We start from the raw sequence: 22,863 nt of genomic DNA, 5'->3' as shown, positions 1-22,863 counted from the left end.
TCCACGCACAATTCCAGTGGATGAGATAATTGCTGAGGTAGAATCAGCAGTTAGACTCCTTCCACATAATGAGGCAGAGATGACTAGACATGAGGTTGCTAAAATAATTGAGAATAGCAAAGTTCCAAAAGTAAATATTAGCTCTAACGAGGCAAAAGCCTTAAGAGAGCTGCGTGTAAACAAGGATATCCAAATCCTAGCAGCTGATAAAGGCCGCACTACTGTAGTGATGTCACGAGCCGATTATGATAATAAAATTAGAAATTTACTAGAGGAAAGTACCTACATTAAAATTAAACGAGATCCAACTAATACTTTAGAACGTATGACCACTGCAATAATTGCAAATTCATTAATCCCTAAAAATGAGCAATACCAAATTAAGCCAAGGGCCTCAAAACCACCTAGACTCTATGGGCTACCAAAGATTCATAAAATCGGCATCCCATTACGACCCATAGTCAGTACAATTGGCTCTGCCACATATCAATTAGCAAAATATATAACCAAACAAATACAGCCCTACATCGGTAGGACATCTTCATTCATAAAAAATTCAGAACATCTTGTGAATGTGATTAAATATATTAAACTTACTACTGATGATATTCTGGTAAGTTTTGATGTGATTTCTCTATTTACTAAGGTTCCAGTGGACGAATCGCTTAAATTACTTGATACACTAGTAAAGAATACCGGTTTACCAAAAGATATTCCGAAACTTGCTGGCCATTGTTTAAATAACACTTACTTCTTATGGAGAGGGGATTTCTTTAAACAAAAGGAAGGAGCAGCAATGGGTTCTCCTTTATCCCCTGCTATAGCAAATTTGTACATGGAAAACTTTGAAATAAGAGCACTTGCCTCGAGCACATTAAAACCATCCTTTTGATTTAGATATGTGGATGACACTGTGGTTGTCTGGCCACATGGTAAAGATACACTTAATGATTTTCTAAATCATCTCAATGCACAAAACCCGGCCATCCAGTTCACCATGGAAATGGAGGTGAATAACACACTCCCATTCCTAGATATTTTGCTTGGACATGGCCTAAACGGTAAAATAACACACAGCGTTTACAGAATGCAAACGCACACTGATGCCTATCTGAATGCAGAATCACATCATCATCCAGCTCATAAATCCTCTCTTATCAAGACGCTCATACATCGGGCTAAAACAGTATCAGATGTTGAGAGTTTAGTGAGAGAGATTAAACACGTTAAAGACGCACTACGACAGAATGGCTACAATAATGCTCAAATTAACAGAGCACTGAATGCCAAATCACGATCGCAAAGCAATACTGCTGAAAGCGACCAGATTGTCAAAACAATAAAAATTCCATATATCTCAGGAGTAACTGACAAATTAGCCCGTGTTTTGCAAAAGCAAAACATTACAGTAAGATTTGGTACAGTACACAAAATTCAAAAACTAGTATCTTGCACTAAAGACGCATTACCTAAATTATCAACAGAAGGTGTATATCGGATTAATTGTTTATGTGGCAGCTGCTACATTGGACAGACGGGACGTAGCATCAGCGTAAGACTAAAAGAACATCAGAGAAATATTAAATTATCTCAAACACAACTGTCGGCAGTGGCAGAACATGCTTGTCAACAAGGACACTCAATTGATTTTGACAATGTTGCAGTGGTGTGTAAAACTAATTATTACTGGCAAAGACTAATTAGAGAATCCATTGAAATTGAGAGGAACAAGAATAACTTTAATCGCTCTGACAGCTACAGGCTTAGTGCGGCCTGGAAGCGTATTATTAAATAATACACATTACATTTTGATTTAAAGAATTACTAATCTACAACTCATTACTAATCATAACCAATGACTGATTACTAATCGATTAAATAATTACAATACCCCCCCCCCCCTCCGCCTCTAATCACTGCACCTGATATGAGTTAAGCGATGACGTCACCCTGCTGCTCTATATAAAACCGGGAGCAAGCGAGGGCTTTACCATTCTGGCGAATTGCCCGATGATGCTGGATGTATTTACCAGCGAAACGTCGTACTCAAACTGTAAATGTGGATTCACTCTTCAACACACCGGTGGGCTAAAGTAGTGAATTATTTGTCTTTTGTCAACGTGACACTTTCTTTTTTGCTGATTGGCCGTGTCGGGTGGTGGAGGGTTACGACACATTTATAAATAAACGCGATCTAACCCAAAAACCTTTATTATGAATATGATGAGGTGGTTTGGGTTCTCCTGTCAGTAGAACTCGTGTGTGGGACCCCTGGATATAATGCTGTCCCGATGGGTAGAGAGGCAATGGTGTAGGTAACGAAGTGGGTATACAGCTGGGTGCATCCACCAGTCATCTCAATCAGCCAACTCATGGCACCTGGGTCTGTCCCGAGACCTCCTCCTATCAGCGAGCCTTCGACACTTCACGTGGCCTCAAAGTGCACCTGGCCTGGCACAGGCGCCGTGGTGATGTCACTGTCACTTAGTCGTGAATGGCGGCTATTGGTTTTTTGCGCTTTACCGTACTCCCATTGCCAATTAGGTTTTCTTAAAAGTTCTTCAAATGCAGTTCACTTGACATAAGCCTGCCACATGCATTTTTCAACAATTGTAACTTTTACAATATATAACACTTATAACGCGCTTGCTGTGAGTTATTACCCGATCATATTTAAGTAATTAGCAGTGAATCACAAGGCCATATAACCAACCACTTTGCCATCCAAACACTCCCGTAAGACATTTTGCAAAGCATAATTGAAGGGTCATTCGCTTTTTTTATTGAGAACTTTGATGGCAATACCTTTATTTAATAACCATTTTGTCAGTAAATAAAATATATGCAACAAAAAAACACGAACCACGATAATCACGATGGGACTATACTTTCTAAAACGGATGGAACGATAAATCGTGGACCCTATGTCATACGATATATCGTACTATCATTCTAGTGTCCACTCATTCACGTGGGTGCCAGTTGCTGGGTGGGAGAATTGTTGGGGAACAGTAAGGCCCACTGAGCTCTTTCTCAGAAGTGACCTGGCCACAAATGACAGCTCAACAAATTGGCTTATCGCGTGGACATTTTTTTTTTTATAGCAGCCAAATACTCTCAACGCATGTTTCTAAATTTGGAGGGAAAAACAGGGGAGAACATGCAAACTCCAAATATGCAGCAGGCGTCAGGGTCGGGATCGGACCCACGACCTCCTGTATACCAGGCGAGGCAGTTAACATCTCGCCGCCGTGTCATGAGGAGGTGAGAGCCAAGTCCCTGCTCAGTTGTCCCCGCGGCTGTTGCCCTTGCTCTGCTGCTGGCCACCATGCCCAGAGAGGTCCCTGCCCATGGGCAGCAACTTCATGGTGGTCATCTTGAGCGAATACCAGCGGTCGTGCCACGTGGCCCAGATGATGCCATCATCATATGGGAATTCCACATCGGTCTTGCGGTAGTTTCCACCTGGCAGGGTGGGGCATTGTCATCACCATCAATTATCATCATCATCATCATATTGTCATCGCTATTAACCGTCATCATGAATCGTCCCAATTGAAACCAAAATTACCATCGTCATCGCCATACCATAATCGTTATCGTTGCTTTTGTTATGAACACCGTCATTGATTATTCCTATTGTAACTATCATTATCATCGCTATCATAGCCATGTCATCAATAATCGCTATTATAATGACCACCATTGCTATTGTCATCACCATCGTCGTGATCTCGATTATGCCCACCATCATCACTATCATAATCATCTCTTGTAGCCACGATCAGCATCATCATAATCATAACATGGCAATGGTAATATCCCGGGACAGCCCACTGCCGTATGAAGGACTTTTCTGACGCTGAACATGAAGGGTTAGTGGAGGTGGAGAGTACTTTAGCATACAACGGATTTTTCTACACCGACCTCTGCTGTCCACAACATGGACCCACAGAAGCGTATGCAAGCAAACAAAATCAACTATTAAATTGAATGTCGTACATCGTGCATTGCATATCCTTCTCTCTCAGGACTGAAGCATTGGTGGATATGTGAACATAAATTTCAAAAATGACAGTTGCAGCATGCACAGCGTCCACTGGGTGCGGGCGGTTAATTTGTTAAGGCGGACACGTGACGGTCGCATACGTGACGTACTGCAACACAATCTACAAAAAACTGAACTACGTTTATTGTTGTGCATGCAGTTCGATCCGTGTTACGTGTCGTGCGCCTGAAGAACCACTGATTTTCACCGACGGTGCGACGCATTTGACACTCCCCTTACTACGAGCGGAAGAGGTTACAATGCCCTCCGCAATAACCGCTCGGTTGTTATGAAAACTGCCCGGGAACCGACCTTCCCTCGGGCCGTGCACATCGCCGAACTCCCAAAGTAAACTCCCTCTGTTGGTTTCTTGTTCAAATTACGAGAGACCGTCGATTAATTATCCGGGTGGCTTCGGTAAGGGAGGGGAAGGGGGCTCCGGATTTTCGAAAACGCCGGGATAATCACTGCATCATTATTTAAAATAGCAGCTTTTTTTGCACATGCTTGTATAACACTACGTGTTTAGGTGTAGTGCGTATGTTTTTTTTAATTTAGTGGTTTAAATGTGTTTACTCTATGAAATTGCCATAAATAAACATATAGACAAAAATATATATATCCTACTCTAAAAAGTTACTGCATTTACTGAACCATACTTACAACTCCAATCTTGAAGACTCTGTATGGGGTGATGTACATGGTACTACGGGCTCTTGTTTCAACAATTTGTGTTTGAAAATCGCCAGAATGATGCACCCTTTAGACCGGTGCTCTGGCGATTACCGAATTACAAAGCGATTTTCGCCGGATCGCAATGTGTATTTTCTGTTTTTATTACTGTGTTTATCAGCCGTGAAAAATCTATATAGTGCAGTATTTCCATCCATCTTCCCTAGTCCACATCTCTCCTTTCCCCTCGTCATCGCCCCATCCTCATCATACCGAAGTAGTATTTTCCGTTGAGGTGCCCCGCGTGGCACCGGTTCATCCACCATCCCGAGCCGTCCTGCTCGGCGCACGAGCCCTCGTACTTGTCGTTGTCGCGTTCCGGCGTAGAGAACAGCATGCCCAGGTGCGTCGTGTAGAACTTATCCTGCGTGACGCCGAGTGGACACAGCGACAACAATTTTGAGAGCCGGGATGTGGATGCCACGGTGGAGAGACGTTGACCACCTCGCCTGGTATGCAGGAGGTCGTGGGTTCGATCCCAACCCTGATGCCTGCTGTATATTTGGAGCTTGCATGTTCTCCCCTTGGTCGCGTGGATTTTTCTCCGGGGATTTCCCCTCCACATATAGAAACATGCATTTCGAGTATTTGGCTGCTATGAATTTCAACGTGATAAGCCACTTCGTTGAGCTATCATTTGTGACAGCCAGGCCGCTTCTGAAAAAATCTATATAGCCCAGTGGGCCTTACCTGGTAAAATAAAAAAAATAGTTTAAATAGTTTCATAGATTCGTTGATCGAGTCGATTAATGGACTACTTTTATTGCACTTGATTTCCAGGGCCCTTTTAACAATGGTGGCAACCTCTACATCGTAGGTTTTGTGCTGTATTGCTCTGCAATGCGTGTCGGTCGGCGTGACGGCCGACGTTTCACTCCGCATTGCTCGGAGCTTCTACAGGAAGTGTGGGTGCCTCCTACCTCTTCCAAGACGTCTGACCAAGACGTCTGAAGAGGAGACCATGTACCCTCTAAGAGGGCCTCTCTAGAGCTCCCTCTGGTGGAGGCTCTTCCGCCAGCCGTCACGTGAGCGAACAACTGTAGGGCTGCATCCCTTTACATACGGCACAAGCGGCAATCATTCGGATAAAGAAACACAAGGGGAAATTGAAACCGCCGTGCCTCACCTGCGGGTCATCGCCAAAGTCGAATCCATCAAAGGCGTTGCCGGCATCACCGTCAAGGTACATGGAGTAGAAGAGGCGGTACTCGTCAGACTCCGGCGTCAACTTGAAGTGTCCATAGTCCGCGTACCTGCATACAGGTCGTCATTATCATCTGCCATGGTCAATCCACTGCTAGATGAAGACCTCCCCTGCAAAACCTCAATCATATCCTGCAATCCCACGAAGCAACGATGCACCCAGAACCTGCACAAGAGTTGATTCATCACTCGATCTCCTCGGTGGACGTTTACAATATAAAACGAAATAATTTACAGCCCTTTATCAATCTACTGCTGGATGAATCTATTTCCATGTCATGTCGATCATGGAAGTTGTTAGACAAAGGTTCACCACGCTGATCAGTGTGCAATGAATTAAAGAACAAACACAAGTGAACATTAGCAGAAGACGTCACTGCAAGGGATGAAGGCTGACATTCAAGACTTAACAATGGAGTGGCAACCCAATAAGATAATGAGCCTGAGATGATGGAGTCTTCCACTGAGATGATGTAATGGGATCAACTTGGGTTCTAGATGAATTAATGAATCGCAAGCCTGTGATAGCATGGACTTACGTTGAGTTAATGATCCACTTTCATAGAGATGTATTCATTAAAACTACAACTGTTTAGTTTCATAGAAATCGAAAGACTCCTTTTAAAGAAATACGACAAACATGAAGTGATGAGTATTTTCAATGTTTTTTTTGTTTGTTATTTTTATTTTATTTCTACGTGACTTTACCGAAAGAACCAAAAAATATGAAATCCTGCAGTCACGAAAGTGAAAATCAATGAAGTGATGAGCTCAGCTTGCGTGCAGGACCGAGATCAGAGGTCGGCAAACCTGCGGCTTCGGAGTCACATTCGGCTCTTGACGGAACTGCTTCATGACGCGATGTAGAGGTGTGTGTAGTCACATGCATTACGGCTCTTGAAATATCGCGTTTTGCACTGTTGTTGCATCACGAGATTATAAAAGATGGGGAAGGCCTTAATCAAACAGTGAATAGCTCATAGCCGAGGATGACGACGACAACAATGACGAAGAAGGAGAAGAAATTAAATGGTACGCTTTGTCCAAACCTGCCCCCCTCTTCGTAGCCAAGCGGCTGGGCCCCAGTGCAGTTGCACCGCCTGCACACCTGATCACTACACGAGTGTGCCCAGGTAATTTTACCCAGGTGAACTCGCCTCTCACCTGTGCGTGTTCTCCCAGTCGGTGAGGTCGATGCGCAGGCGGTAGGCCTGCTGCCCGGTCAGCAGGTGGATCTTCTCGTTTCCGAGCCAGAACTCAGTGGTGAGCGTCGGCGCCAGGTACCCGAAGCCCTCGCGGTACGACACCCAGTCGCGCGTAAAGTTCACGCTGCCATCGTGACGCTGGTTTGGCAAAAAACGAGAAGGCACGCGCATGAGCGTGCGTGCATGCGTTTACGAATGTATACAAGTGCGTAACCGTTATCAAGATTGGCTTCTGTGGAGGAGGCTCGTTACAATTGAATGCAGTCACCCTCCAACTATAACGGAGGGCAGAGGAGTGATGCTCACAAAAGTGAGTAAGAGTGGCGGGCAGCTAGAAGAACATCAATGCCAATCACACAGCATGTTGGCAGAGTTAGGAGGACAGGTACGCATTTGCCAGTTATCAACCCATGACACCTAGGTTTGTCCTGTGACCTGACAGTTAGCTTTTAACATTTCACATGACATTAAAATAGATTAAAATGGATCTAAGCTCGGTGGTCACCACCACTGAGCGGTGAATGACAGCTGCTGTTGTTTATGTTTGTGTGTGTGATGGGCAAATAAAGGCCATCATCATCATTACTCTCCTCCACGTGCCCCCATGAGTTCCCGCACGTACATGCTGGATGACGGTCCAGCCATTGCCATTCTCGATTTCGCAGAAGACCAGGAAAGGCTGCTTGGCCTTGAGGGGTTTGATGTAGTAGAGTCCGCTGTCCTTGCCCCCGTTATCCACCACTTGTTGGCAGTCTGGGGAGCGCCACGGGATACACAGGGAGACAAGAGGATGAGGCACGACAAACACGGAACACGCCGGACGCAAGTGGGTGGATGATAAGAGGCGCGTTGGTCATAACAGGATTGGACAAAGAAAAAAACACAACACGAGGGAAAGGATCAAATTTGACAGGGAGGACACGCGATTTAGGAACACGTGGTACATAGAAAACATGCGACACAGGTGCAGGTGGACAGAAAGACGAGAAATATCCCATGGTGATGGGGTATCTCATGCTGTCTGTGTTGTATATGTACCGTTTTTATTTGAGGATATATCCCCGCGTGCGTGCGTTGTCTGTTTTGCCACGTGTTCTGTAGTGTTTATGGGTGATATTTTGGTGCCTCTGTTACACACATGAGTGAGTGTGTCTGTGTGTGTGTGTGAGCGATACCTTTCCCGGTGATGGGCGATATCTTGTTGGCTGTCGTGTCCTGGCAGGAGCGTGAGCACGTCTGCCGGATGTCAACGAGCTGCTGCTGCAGTCGCGTCACGAACTGCTGGTTCACGCGCCACATCTCTGACAGCTCCCTGCCAAGGGGCACAGCACAAAGATTGAAGAGACAGCCCCGCACATCGCTCTTAGCTTGAACAGTAAACAAATTGATTGAAACTGTCCTTGAGCCATTGTTCCAATAAAATAGTTGATCGGTGCCACCTAGGGTGGCAAATTATTACAATTATATTATGGAAGGATTATATCTCTGGATTCCAAATATGTCAGATAGAAAGGTTTCACTGGCAGTGTTTTTTGAGATGTAATGAAATAACAGTATTAAAGCACCTTTCATGGAGAACATCAGTTTGGAAAATATATTATTTGTAAACTAATCTGACATTGGATATCTACAGAATAATAAAATAACTAGGTAGCGTGTCTATAAAACAGACGGTGCATACACTAAGTTGCCTGCCGATGGTGGATGCTGCCCATGGCGACCACAAGCCAACAGTGGACACTAGCCGTGGTTGATATTCGGAGCATTTGCCACCCCACGTGCTACTAATCAACCCCCTTGGCTCATGGGCTAAAAGTTTGAGTAAATGGCTGACGAAATCTGCAACCACCCTGTATGGCGGAGCTTTGGTTGGGAAAGTCGTACTGGATTTGGGCGTCGTGGCTGACTCCAATCTGCTCCAGGATCCGCACCTCCTCCAGAATTTTCTGCACTGTCTTCTGGCCCGAGTCCTTGATGACTGCACAGATCAACACAACCACCGCCACCACAACCAGTATAAGCCACCACGGCCACCACTACCACAACCGAAGCAGCCACCAAAATTACCACCACCACAGCACAGCCTCAACCACCACAACCATTGCCACCCCAACCAAAACGACCTCCAAAACCATCACCACAACCACAACAGCCACAATCATCACAACCAAAACCACCATCGCCAGAACCAAAGTAACCACAAGAAACAATTGTTAGCAACATTTTCGTCTATATTTTTAGCAGAGATTCACCATATATACATCTTAAGACTGCTGGGAAAAGCGATGTGCCTCATGGGACCTCCTTTGCCAGTACCAAAATATGATAATAGGTTTTTCCCCTTTTATCTGGCAACAAAACAGGTGTTAAGTTGTTATAACACAAAACTGAAACCTTTTACAGTTTCAAAGACAATGCATATATTATCAGAGTATGTTTTTGTTTGCATTTTGACCACAAGTATTGTGGTTAATGCAGACATGATTCCTTGTAAAAGGTTTCAGTTTGGTGTTTTAACAACTTAACACCTGTTTTGTTGCCAGATTAAAGGGGAAAACTAAAACTAAACTGAAAAACCTATTCTCAGCGATGTGCCTATTAGGGCCAGCCAACTTTGTTTCCCTCCTGATGCTGTTCACCAGTCTGAGTTGACCTGCGGGAAGCTCGGGCAATGTTCTAACACCACGTGTTAGCCACTGTTGGGAATGGAAATCAGGCTGGCCACTGAACCCTGGGATTCTCAAATCTGTCCAAAAGTTTGCGTCGCAACTGCCCCCTCCACAATCCTCCATACAACGCGTGCACAACGCCATTGACAATCCACTGCTGGATGAGGGCTTCCCCACGCTGTGCAGGTTCTGGGGATTGTTTGACCGCACATCGCCACGCTGGTCAGTGAGGGTCGGTGAAGGAGGAGGGCGGCATAGACGGAGCATATTACAGTTCAACAATGGATTTCGCCACACTGCCTTCTGCTGCCCACCACGTAGCTCTGCAGCAGCCTATAACACCTGTTTTCTGCACGATAGCTCCCATCCAAGCACTGTCCAGGCTCAACCTCTGCTTAGCTTCTGAGATCAGGTGAGATTGGGCATACCGTATGATTTGTGAATAGATAATTGTTAGCATAATGGTTAAAATCAGTGATTATAACAGCATAATCTGATTATTTTTTTAAAGCACACTTCGATTATAAGAACCCCTGTGGCCTTACTCCCAAAGTAAAAGGTTACTTGGCCACTGCTGGCGGAAGAGCCTCCGCCAGAGGGAGCTCTAGAAAGCCCCCCTCGAGGATTGTTGTCCTACTCTGTTACGCTGGCCAGTTGTATTGGAAGAAAGGTGGGAGTACCCACGTTTTTACCCCACCACACGCGACTCGCCCAATCGACTGTGTGTGCCCATTTGTACTGCTGGGTGGAGACAGCGCCTTGGGAGGGGGGAGCAACATTTTTAAAACCGACCCTACCACTTCTTTATTTCTGAGTCCAATGGCCGAACCCCGACTAAAAATTCAAATTATTATCAATACTATCACGACGACTGCCATGTTCGGCAACGACTAATTCTGCCACTGCACGTGCCCTCCTTCTGCGAGAGCGTGCGCGTGTGTGCGAGTGCCCGCGCGTCCTCCTCCGCCTCCTCCCTCACTCTGCGCCTCGTCGCGCGTGATCCGCACGTCCTCGTTCACGATGTTCACGTTGCCCTCCACGATGCCGTGCTTGGCCGCGAGCTGCGTGAGCACCGAGTCGATGAAACTCGAGTCCTCGTCCACGCCCTTGGCGTACTTCGACAGCACGTCCGCCACGCCGCACGTCGTGGGGCAGTAGCGGCCCTGTGGTGGGTGGGTGGGTAGTGTGGGGGGGGGGGGGGTGTCACGGTTACGGTGGGGTCAGGAGAGAGTGAAGGAGAGAGACATATGTCAGGCATGATGTTACCAAAGACAAATATCCCCCCCCCCCACTCTTCGTATAGCCTTAACAGACATGGGTACGTACGTGAGAAATCAACAACAACAACAACCGCCATTCGCCACTAATTGGCGGTGACGTCACCACGACGCTTGTGCCAGGCTATGTGCACGTTGAGGCCACGTGAAGTGTCGAACGCCCGCTGGCAGGAGGTCACGGGGCAGGCGCAGCAGGTGTCACGGGTCGACTGACTGAGACGACTGGCTGATGCACCACCTGTGCCCCCTACTGTGCCAACTTGCTGTGCTTTAGCCACACGTGAGTAATCACACGCATGGAGACGCACACAGGTACATTCACGTGGACACAAATACATCACCATCAAGAGTTTTTGTTATTTTTTTAGTTGTTCTGATTTCTGTTTGCTTCATTGCTGAACATTATTTGGGGTGTTTCACTTTTGTCATGTTGGTGACTCGAGTTACTCTTGCAAACGAAAAAAATAAACTTGATCATTAATACAATCATGTTGACCACCATAATAATTATCCTCATCATCACTGATATCACCACCTTGATTATAAATATCACAGGTCACGTGAGATGTCACCATCACTATGACCACCATCATCGCAATCATCATCATCACTACCAGGATCATCATTCACGTCATCATCAAGCACCACACGTGGCGCATGCGAAGTGATCATCATTGTACACGTACAGCCCTATTGTCAGTCCACTGCTGAATCGATGTTAATTGATCAATTGACGTGTCGCTACACCACTGATGGTCACCGAATGGGAATGCACGAGGGTGTTTCAAAGAGAAGCAGACTTTTCATATTTCTGCAAACTATGTAACTGTGAATTTGCTAAATGGCATCGTGAATGGGGCATGGCTCCGGCGCTAATGTGCAAGTTTACTGCTCCAGATGTTGACACGAGGTGGCAGGCATTAACGTCATCAAAGATACAGTGAGGGAAAAAAGTATTTGATCCCCTGCTGATTTTGTACGTTTGCCCACTGACAAAGAAATGATCAGTCTATATTTCTAATGGTAAGTTTATTTGAACGGTGAGAGACAGAATAACAACAACAACAAAAATCCAGAAAAACGCATGTAAAAAATGTTATAAATTGAATTTTAATGAGGGAAATAAGTATTTGACCCCTCTGCAAAACATGACTTAGTACTTGGTGGCAAAACCCTTGTTGGCAATCACAGAGGTCAGACGTTTCTTGTAGTTGGCCACCAGGTTTGCACACATCTCAGGAGGGATTTTGTCCCACTCTTTGCAGATCTTCTCCAAGTCATTAAGGTTTCGAGGCTGGCGTTTGACAACTCGAACCTTCAGCTCCTTCCACAGATTTTCTATGGGATTAAGGTCTGGAGACTGGCTAGGCCACTCCAGGACCTTAATGTGCTTCTTCTTGAGCCACTCCTTTGTTGCCTTGGCCGTGTGTTTTGGGTCATTGTCATGCTGGAATACCCATCCACGACCCATTTTCAATGCCCTGGCTGAGGGAAGGAGGTTCTCACCCAAGATTTGATGGTACATGGCCCTGTCCATCGTCTCTTTGATGCGGTGAAGTTGTCCTGTCCCCTTAGCAGAAAAACACCCCCAAAGCATAATGTTTCCACCTCCATGGTTGACGGTGGGGATGGTGTTCTTGGGATCATAGGCAGCATTCCTCCTCCAAATACGGCGAGTTGAGTTGATGCCAAAGAGCTCCATTTTGGTCTCATCTGACCACAGCACTTTCACCCAGTTGTCCTCTGAATCATTCTGATATTCATTGGCAAACTTCAGACGGGCATGTATATGTGCTTTCTTGAGCAGGGGGACCTTGCGGGCACTGCAGGATTTCAGTCCTTCACGGCGTAGTGTGTTACCAATTGTTTTCTTGGTGACTATGGTCCCAGCTGCCTTGAGATCATTGACAAGATCCTCCCGTGTAGTTCTGGGCTGATTCCTCACCGTTCTCATGATCATTGCAACTCCACGAGGTGACATCTCGCATGGAGCCCCAGGCCGAGGGAGATTGACAGTTATTTTGTGTTTCTTACATTTGCGAATAATCGCACCAACTGTTGTCACCTTCTCACCAAGCTGCTTGGCAATGGTCTTGTAGCCCATTCCAGCCTTGTGTAGGTCTACAATCTTGTCCCTGGCATCCTTGGAGAGCTCTTTGGTCTTGGCCATGGTGGAGAGTTTTGAATCTGATTGATTGATTGCTTCTGTGGACAGGTGTCTTTTATACCTAACAAGCGTAGATTAGGAGCACTCCCTTTAAGAGTGTGCTCCTAAACTCGGCTCGTTACCTGTATAAAAGACACCTGGGAGCCAGAAATATTTCTGATTGAGAGGGGGTCAAATATTTACTTCCCTCATTAAAATGCAAATCAATTCATAACATTTTTGACATAAGTTTTTCTGGATTTTTGTTGTTGTTATTCTGTCTCTCACTGTTCAAATAAACCTACCATTAAAATTATAGACTGATAATTTCTTTGTCAGTGGGCAAACGTACAAAATCAGCAGGGGATCAAATACTTTTTTTCCCTCACCGTAGTATGCACCGTTGCACGACCGCACGTTAAAATAAATATGATCGACTCTTCTTTGCTGTTGCCAGCAGAGGTTGTAGTAGAGACAAGTCAAATTTATCACGGAATGGAGTTGCGATATGGTGGCAACTGTACGAACCGTGGCAGTGTTTGGAAATGGCTGCAGTCAGCATGTGGGCGCGTTTGTGACGACGACAAAAGCCAGTTGATGCTTCAGCCAATATTGATTATCTTGAGAGATTGGTTTTGCGCGACGGACAAGTAAGCACATTTCGGCGAGAATAGTTCAGTAATCCACGTAAAGCTGAATTTCTGAAAAGTGTATGCCCATTTCGTGCCAGAATGTGAATGGCAGGCAGTGAATTAAACGGAATAGGGATATGTCGTGCCCTCTCGGCCAGATTCCTACTCGAAGGCAACATGTTAATGTGTCACTAGAGCCCTTCTGCCCAATCATGGTGTGGATGAATTCTCGTGTGGATGAGAACTGTGTGTTCCGTGAGGAAGCGATGGCCGAGTTGTGCTGCGAGGTGAGGAAACTTACGAATTCGGGATCATTGGAGCACTGCTTGAGGTCCCTGACCTGGCAACGGAGAGAGTGATGGTGAGGAAGAAAACAACGTTAGTCAGTGTGAGTTAGTGGTGGGTAATAGACACATGTAGAGAGAGAGATGGAGGGTGTGTGTGTGTGATATGACAGACATGTGCAGAGAAGAAGAGACCAAGGTGAGGACAGTAGAGACATGCAGAAAAAAACTAAGAGAAGGGAATAACAGAGGTAATAGAAGAGACATGTACAGAGAGACACACGAAAAAATATTCAAAAGGTCAGAGACGTGTACATGCATAGCAAGACAAAGATTCCCCATGTAGCTCAAATACGTTGTTGGTATAAGCGTTGTTTGCGAGTTCATATTAAGGCCAGCACAGCACACAAGTGGATGAAGTTGCCAACATCATGACTGTCTACCTTAGTCTCCCCCAGTGCTGATGTAATACACACTAACAACACCGACTCATTAAAGGCGAAATCGACTCAGGGAAGGCCTGAGACCGGTCCAGATGTTACTTGCCACCTTGCCACTAATGTTAGCTGTGGCTGGCAATCAAACCCCGGTCACCGGATTCGTAGTGCAGTGCCCTAACCACTGCAGCACCGCTCACACGTAGAGACTAAAGTATACAGAGATTAAAAGGGGTAGAGTCGGAGATCAGAGCTGATGCCCTGGGTTCGAATCCAGGCAGCCGATCGTGATCAATGGCGGAGCCAATATTTTCAGGTAGGAGGGGGGCAACCCCTCCAGCAATTAAAAATGATAGGAGTTGTTTGTAAGGACTTGTCCCTTGCTTTTTATTCGACGTGTGTGCGGCGATGTCGCAGCCATCGATCGAGGGTCGAATTCGAACCGTGTGTGATCGGCATCGCGCTCGCTGAAGGTGTTGATGCCTTCAGGGAAGTCGTGTACTGTATACGCAACTACACACAATTCTGAGTCACTTATAACTGCTTTGCCGTTACTTATTGCCAATTATGGACTCAAACGATTGTCCTATCATTTCATAGAGTCCCTGGCACGTAATAATATGCTACACAGTGGCAGTGGGGGTCGCAAAATGCCGATTTATTACTAATAAACCCCAATGATCCGATCGAAATTAGGGATTTCGATCGGATCATTGGGGGGCCACGTGCCACCCCACCCCCTCCCCCACTGGCTCCGCCAGTGATCGTGATTAAACCCTAGCGTTTCAAGTATAGTTGGTGGTCTCAGCCCAACCACTGCGTGCACAAAAAGCGTCCATCGCATTCAATTTGGTTCTGCTATTAATTTTGTTTAATTCCAACTCTGATCAAGGCCGTAGCCATGGAGTTAATATTTGGGGGGGGCAAATCTTCCAGGGGGTCTGGGGGTATCCCCCCCCCCCCCGGAAAAAAATCTAAATTTGAAAACGAATTTCCTGCCTAAAATATTAAAAAATTCACTAACACATAGGATGGACTTTTTATTTACCGTATTTTTTACAATAATGTCTAATAGTGTATTGTATTACCTTTTCTTGTTTCATTGTATGTAGTGGCAGAGATTAGGGATTCATAAAGTACAACCATAACCACAATCATATAAACAGAAATCTCTTTTATAGCAATATATTGGGGGGGGGGGGGATGTGTGTGTCCCCCCCCCCCCCCCCAATATATATATGTCATGTCATAAGACGAGCATTACTCTCAGTGGCAGAGCGAGTAGGAAAGAGCTGCTCCCAACTGGATCTCAGAGGCAGCTCTGTGATAGCCACATCTCTGGGCCGTTCTCGAATGCAAACTGATCGCACCGCTTTGCGAGAATTCCCAATGGGATTCGCGTCTCACGAAGCGACACCGACAGCACATTCGGGGTAAAATGTGGGTAGGAAAATCCCAAATAAGAGAGATACGGACAGGGGGGGGTGGGGGAGGGGGAAATAGAGATTTGAGGGCACAGGGCAAGGGGGTGATGGGTGGGGGAGAAGAGTTCAGAGAGTGAGGTGGGGGTTGGTGGGGACAAGGGCACAGGGAGAGGCAAGGACACAGATAACGGATCGCTTGCATGGAGGTCACTGATTAATCATTAAATGTAATAATTCAGTTATTATTACCTCCATGCCAAATTTGTTTTAATGATCAAGCATTATTTAAACTAATTGAAATACAACCTTACTTTAAATACCAGTAGAGTGTATAAATATATAACTATACGATTGTATCTGACCAAAGTATGTTTCGGGTGTTTAGAACGCCTTTGTGTAATGTGGCCATTTTTTTTTAGATGATCAAAAATAATTATTCTTGTCTGCAATGGTAACATTTACAATTTAGTGATTTTATTTCAGATTAACTATTTTGTGCTGGAACTATAAGTAGTAAGACGAGTTAACTATTACTATTTAAAATTTATTTTTATTTTGCCAGGTAAGGCCCACTGAGCTAGATAGCTCTTCTTCAGAAGCGACCTGGTCACAAACGATAGGCCAATAAAATTATTTATCGTGTGGGCATTTATAGCAGACAAATACTCGAAACGCATATTTATTCAAATGAAGGGAAAACCCGGAGCAATCCGGGGAAAAATCCACGCAACCACGGGGAGAGACACACGCAAACTCAAAATGTGCAGGCGTGCTCTTCGCGACCCACCGCTCTCTGTCCTTCGGAGGTTTCTAGTTTAAATACATGGTGTAGTATTACAGGTATCTGTCAAACCACCGGTGGATGAAGGCCTTCGCCATGTCCGTGTTAATCATAGAGGTCGGTTGACCATACTAAACCAATTCTGTTCAGTGCGCATTGGTAAACTGTGGTAGCACAGGACCGATTCAGATATCGCTCGCCACGGATGTTGGCCGTGGTCGGGATTCTAAAATGTGGTCACCGCAAGCCGCTGCGGGCACCGCTCCACTCCCTTGGTCACCAATGCAAAGAGTCACCAAAACGACGGAGTTGGTGCCGTGAAATCGAGGTGAGAACCTCGGTGTTCGTCCGGATTACGTTCAGAGCTCTGTGCGACACGTGCAGCGTGGGACAACTCAATTTGTATCTGAACGGAGGTAAATCCGTCACCTGGGAAAGATGCATCGGGGTATAGCTTGCGGGGAAACAGTTTGGACAATCATGCTCTAGAGCAGGGGTGGGGAACGTCCGGCCCGCGGGCCGTATAAGGCCCGCGAAATCATTTGGTGTGGCCCTGCCAAGGCAACCGCAGGCGGGACTCGAAATTCAACAAATCTCGGAGCAAACCTGGAAAAGCAGTTGCGAGTAGCAACATCATCAATACCAGCTAACATCATCAATACCAGCTAACATCATCAATACCAGCTAACATCATCAATACCAGCTAACATTATCACACGCCTCACCAAAGAGAAGCAGTTCCAGCCATCACATTAGGGGTGAGTTCATTAAATGTTTGAGTAAATATAACAGGCAAATTTTTAAGTTGATCATTTTGTATGGCCTTCGAATGATCCTAAAAATATCCAAATGGCCCTTGGCAGAAAAAAGTTCCCCACCCCTGCTCTAGAGGATGAGGCGATAAGTTAGAGTCCTGGATGACGGTGGATGTGGTAAGAGACATCCATATATAGATGAAGTTATGAGTTAGCGTGCTGAACGAGATGATGTATTTTGTGATGTCAGTGATATCCATCTAACATAAGGAAATTCCTTACAGCCCCGGACAGGGTGAAGGGTAAAGCTTGGAATGAAACCGTCCTTACGAATATTGTGTCCGCGTGTCAGTGTTCCGGCGACAAACTGCTTTACCCGTGTGCACACGTGTGCGCGTGTACGCTCACCTGTGTGCACGTATATGTGCCCCGTGCGCACGTGCGCGCGTGTGTACGCGCGTGTGAACTCACCTGCGCGTGAACCTGCAGGGAGCACGTAAGCGCGGACAAGAAGGCGAGGAAGACGGGCGTCCCGATCCTGCCCATGTTTGTATCACTCTTGCCTCGTCTGCCTGTGTCGATGTATAACAGACAAATTCAGTACCCCGTGTGCACTATACACACGTACACAGCCACGAACCACAGTTTGATTAACTGTGTTAGTCAGCGATGTTCCTCCTCACTCGACTCTGAACTCGAAGTCAGGTGGTGTTGGTGGTGATGTGGCTGAGTCTGGCTTCGAGACCCCTGATGTGCCCAGATTTAAAGGGCTGTGTTTGGGCGGGGGGGGGGGTGACAACTCCGGCCGAGGCTGTGGGGCAAAGCGTGGGCACTTGCGTGACGTCACTGATAAAGCTGGGCCAGGTGCATCGCGTGACGTACATCGCGTGTGTGTTTGTGTGAATTGTGAACGGACTCGAGAAGATGCATCATCGTGGTCATCACCACAACCATTCGAAATGTGTGTTCAACAAAGTTTCACCGACTCGTCAACATAATTTTATGGGAAAGCCGATATTGAAACCGTCCGAGCAGTCGTAACTGCCGGATGAGGGCCTCCTCCCCACGCCGTGCGAGTCGTGGGCATTGTATTTGACCATACTTCCCCACGCTTAATCTGTGCGGGTGGGGGGGGGTTATGAATGTCTGCGGCCATCGATGTAGAAGCACACCGTTCAGTGTAACGGCGTGCTTTGCCGAACCGTCTGTCTGCCCGATGCTGACAACACAATCCCACGGTCATCGCCTCCTTCGTTTTGCCAGATCGCGCGGCTGGTTGCACGGTTTATAACACCGACCTCTTGAGGATCGCTCTTTGAGTCTTACCACCACCATCACCACCTTTCTCTAGGTTGTACGCAGTATATATAGCTCCATCTTCCACCGTAGGGTCTCATCTCCATCTGGTCGTTTGGTCTTCTTGTTGTTACACAGTCAGCACGTCCGTCGAGGAACACTCTCACGGTATCATGGGCACCACCTCCATCTGGATTTCGATTGGAAACTCATTTCCTTAAAACTGCTTTTTTGTGTTTAGTTTGTTGTCCTTCCCCCGCACCTCCGATTAGCACGGTTGGCTATGTACGGTGCGAAAGAAGTTCCCCTCGGTCACTCTTCTCAAGGAGCCAATCCAGTACTTGTGGTCTGTTGCATATGAAGCTGTTTCAGTGAGTTCTCTTGTTTTGCTGTAATTCATAGCACAAGCGGCAATTCTTAGTGTGTTTTTATGTACCCAATGCATTTTGCGCGCGCGCACACCCTGACAGTGATATCCCCAGCGCTTACCCGCCACGTCTCGTTCAGAACTTCCAAGTTGGTTGACCTATCCTGCTTGGGCAGGGCAGGTTGCTAAATAGCCGATGTGGTCGAGACTAAGAACCGGAGCGGCAGCCAAATGAGTGATCTCAACCGACAGGTGGAGAAATTAAATCAGTTCCTGTGCCGGAGGGACATGGATCATGTCAGGACCATAGAGGATGGCGACTTTTCTGGGGAGGCTGTCGTCCAGCAGCGGAGAGATCGTACTCCGGACACATCTAAACCGGTTATTATTGAACGTGTGACCTGTACCAATAGGCCATGCATACGGGGAGCGGTAGCGAGGAATCGAACTCAGGTCACCCAAATTCTATTCGGGGCCACAGCTGTATCACAATCGGGAGTCATATCTGAACCTGCCGCGGGCTTCCCCGAGATCGACTTGGCCTTAAATGAGTGCCTGGTGCGGTGTCTAAACATCGGCACTGAGAAGACAAAGGCGACCGCGCGTGGTGTCGGTCCTTCACCCGCTCGTGCGCCACCCGGACCTTCAATCTGTTAAAGGCGAACCGGAGGGGATATTTGTTTTTTTTCCGTTCGTGTGACTTTTGTGTGCTGCACGTGTGCAGCATGCGTGTACAGGTATATGCACGTACATGGGGAGCGGTTACCACTCACAGGCAACATCAGTGACGAATATCTGAACCGATCCTGGGCCTCCCCTAGCTCTACTCAGCCTTAACGAGAGTACCTGGTGCGGTGTGTCAAACATCGGCACTTGGGTATTGCGTTATCCACCCACCCACCGCCTCGTCGTGCCGTGCCGGCCTTAATATGTGCTCGCCTTAATAGGTGCTCGCTAACAGCACAGCAGCACTTGGCGTAAGAGTATGTTATTCGGTGGGATCTTTGTATGCGACCGCGTGCGCGAGACTGTGTGTGTCGATGTGCTGTGCTCACTGTTGCGCCAGTTGCTCTCAGATAAAAGTGATGACCCTGATATCCTCCTACATCAAACGGCCGTTCAGATCAAATAGGCGTGCGCACACACAACACACACACACGTGCGCACACACACACACACATTGGGGGGCGCACACACACACGTGCCCACACATACCAAGCCACTCAACTTCACTGGCCTGTTGTGTTCGCGAGCATCAAAGAAGGCCGACACAGCGGAACACGAGAGGGGGGTGGGGGGGCTGGGTGTGGTCGGAACAACGCCCCAGATAGTCTTGGTCTCCCCCCCCCCCCCCCCCCCCGTTGTTTGACGCGACAACTTTGTTCCAGGGACTCGTGTCGGGTTGAGTTGATCTGTGTACCCAGGACTAAATATTCCCAGAACCGATTGAGATAACCGTCACGGATGTGTGCCGTGGGTAGGAATCTAAGATTCGTAGCGCCATCTCTGCACCCCAAAAGACGAAGAACTCCCATGTAGAGCCGTAACAGGTTTTGATTTAAAGCTTTCGTGACTGCAGGGATTCATATTCTTGGTTCTTTCGGTAAAGTCACGTAGAAAGGAAACAACAAAAATAAAAAATATATTGTTTTATATTTTTATTATTTTGTTGTTTCCCTTCTACGTGACTTTACCGAAAGAACCAAGAATATGAATCCGTAACAGGTTGTTGGGGCAAGTGCTCTTAGCGAGCACCAATGAAGGCCGGAACGGTACACGAGGAGGTGGATGACCAACACCACGCCCGAACGCCTTTGTCTCCCCAGTGGCGATGTGTTTCACACACAAAACCAGGTACTCATTTGAGACTGAGTCGACCTCGATTTATAAAGTGTATTCACACACCATACAAACATTAAAAGATCCCAAACACCCATACATGAGTGCGCATGGCAATTGAGTACTGATAGGCAACACGGAGTGGAGTGGCGGCACTGTGGTTACGTGCTCTGCTATAACATTTGGCAATCTAAGAAATATTCCCGGCCCCGGCTAACATCAGTGGAGATTACCTTGTCTGAATCGGTCCTTCGCTTCCCCATTCAACTCACGCTGACCAGCGTGGTGAAGTATGGCTAAACAACCTCCCATAGCCGACATGGCCTGGTGAGGACATCATCCAACAGTGAATAATAAAACATTACGTTTATAAAACGTCTGCCTACGAGGTGCTCAAGGCGCTTTACATTATGGAAATAAATACATATCAATGCTCCCTTGGCCAACAGGAGGAAAAACTAAGAAGACAAACGGAAGCAGTGGATAGACAATGGGTTATTGTTGTCATATTATAGACGTAATACAACTGATTACTAATGACCCCACCCCCCGCCCCAACACAAATGGCACTCCATATCCGGAGACTAACAGACTCCAAAATTCGTAACTTAACACTTATTTATTGCCACCATCGTCACTGCCACCATCATCACCAACGCCACCGAATGCACGTGTAGTGTAATAACGCCGGCTGGTGACCAGCAGCGGCAACTGCGGTGTACAAACAATACACGCGCCGGTGAGCATATACACGGTGTGTGTCGGCAAGGCGGAGGAACTGGGGCAAGGGTCATGGAGAGCCTCATCTGGAAGCCCCTGGAACCTGCTCGTGGGTTCGAGAAGGGAGGCGCGGCCAGGGCGGAGCCAGGGCCACGCTGGGAGCATAAAAGGGGCCGAGAGCGGGAGCTCGTGGCTGCCGGTTTGGGATTGGATCGTCTCATCATTTCTGTCGTCTCGTCGCCATTGCTGCTGCCATCTCCGCTCGACATTGCGCTGCTAGATAGCCTATCAGCTGTCTCCGTCAGCGCCGTCGATGCTAGACGGCTAGTGTTATGTCATAGGCTAGCGACTACAGAGTGTGTGCAGGCGAGATCGTGTGTTAATTAAAGTTTCCTCTACAAAACCTCGTCTCCGAAGTCACTGCACTACACATGTAATACACATACCAGGTTGGTTCTATTTGGTAAACTGGCCCCCTCCATAAGAATTTGAAATTTTCACAACTGACTCGGAGCTCTGAAAGTGTCTACCGATGCTGTGTCCAGTGGCTGTTTGATAATAGTTTGTAGCTTTGATAACGAAAGAAACTAAATATATACACCATAAGATTATGGCCGAAGTGGTCGGGTGGCTCTGAGAGGTCGGAAAGTTGAGCTGGAAGCACTCACTGATCGAGAACCCGGGTTCGAATCCAGGCAGCCGCCTGTGATTGAACCGGCTTCTCAGGTATGAGTTGATGGTTTCAGCCCGTTCATCAATGGCTCCACAAAAAAATCACATTTTAATTTGGATATTCACTTATAATTTAGATATATTCCGGCTCTGAGATGTAAATAGATACGCTTTACTGTCATGCGATGATCATTACTCTCAGTGGCAGAGAGGGTGGGTAAATGCAGCCTCCCTGCTGCTGTGTTGACTATTTGAAAGACTCAGAGGTAGATCGCCACGGTGGCGAGATGTTAACCCCCTCTCCTGGTGTACAGGAGGTCGTGGGTTCGATCCAGACCCAGACGCCTGCTGTATATTTGGAGTTTGCATGTTCTTC

At 46.9% G+C, this 22,863-nt stretch overlaps 1 protein-coding gene across 1 annotated transcript; it reads right to left on the bottom strand.

Moving 5' to 3' along the window:
* Positions 1-2,759: 2,759 nt before the first annotated feature.
* FGG (fibrinogen gamma chain) lies at positions 2,760-18,344 on the bottom strand. Its single transcript, XM_032973742.2, has 10 exons — positions 18,065-18,344; positions 14,214-14,252; positions 10,837-11,020; positions 9,073-9,166; positions 8,364-8,500; positions 7,811-7,941; positions 7,148-7,326; positions 5,907-6,033; positions 4,994-5,144; positions 2,760-3,465 (listed from the first exon to the last, which is right to left on the bottom strand). Exons 1-10 carry the CDS (start codon positions 18,137-18,139, stop codon positions 3,284-3,286), a joined length of 1,299 nt encoding a protein of 432 aa, XP_032829633.1. The 5' UTR covers positions 18,140-18,344; the 3' UTR covers positions 2,760-3,283.
* Between the last annotated feature and the right edge of the window lie 4,519 nt (positions 18,345-22,863).

The sequence above is a fragment of the Petromyzon marinus genome, chromosome 3, assembly GCF_048934315.1.
Source record: "Petromyzon marinus isolate PM22_M1 ecotype Great Lakes invasive population chromosome 3, UKy_Petmar_22M1.pri1.0, whole genome shotgun sequence".
Taxonomy (NCBI): domain Eukaryota; kingdom Metazoa; phylum Chordata; class Hyperoartia; order Petromyzontiformes; family Petromyzontidae; genus Petromyzon; species Petromyzon marinus.
This window is presented reverse-complemented; position numbering and strand designations above follow the sequence as displayed.

Bases quoted from the DNA above. Each gene is read 5' to 3' on its own strand.
- FGG (XM_032973742.2), bottom strand. From the start codon at position 18,139: ATGGGCAGGATCGGGACGCCCGTCTTCCTCGCCTTCTTGTCCGCGCTT. The intron at 7,327-7,810 runs GTACGTGCGGGA...TTGCCAAACCAG, and splicing joins GCTGGACCGTCATCCAGCAT to CGTCACGATGGCAGCGTGAA. The intron at 6,034-7,147 runs GTGAGAGGCGAG...ACCTGTATGCAG, and splicing joins GACTGGGAGAACACGCACAG to GTACGCGGACTATGGACACT.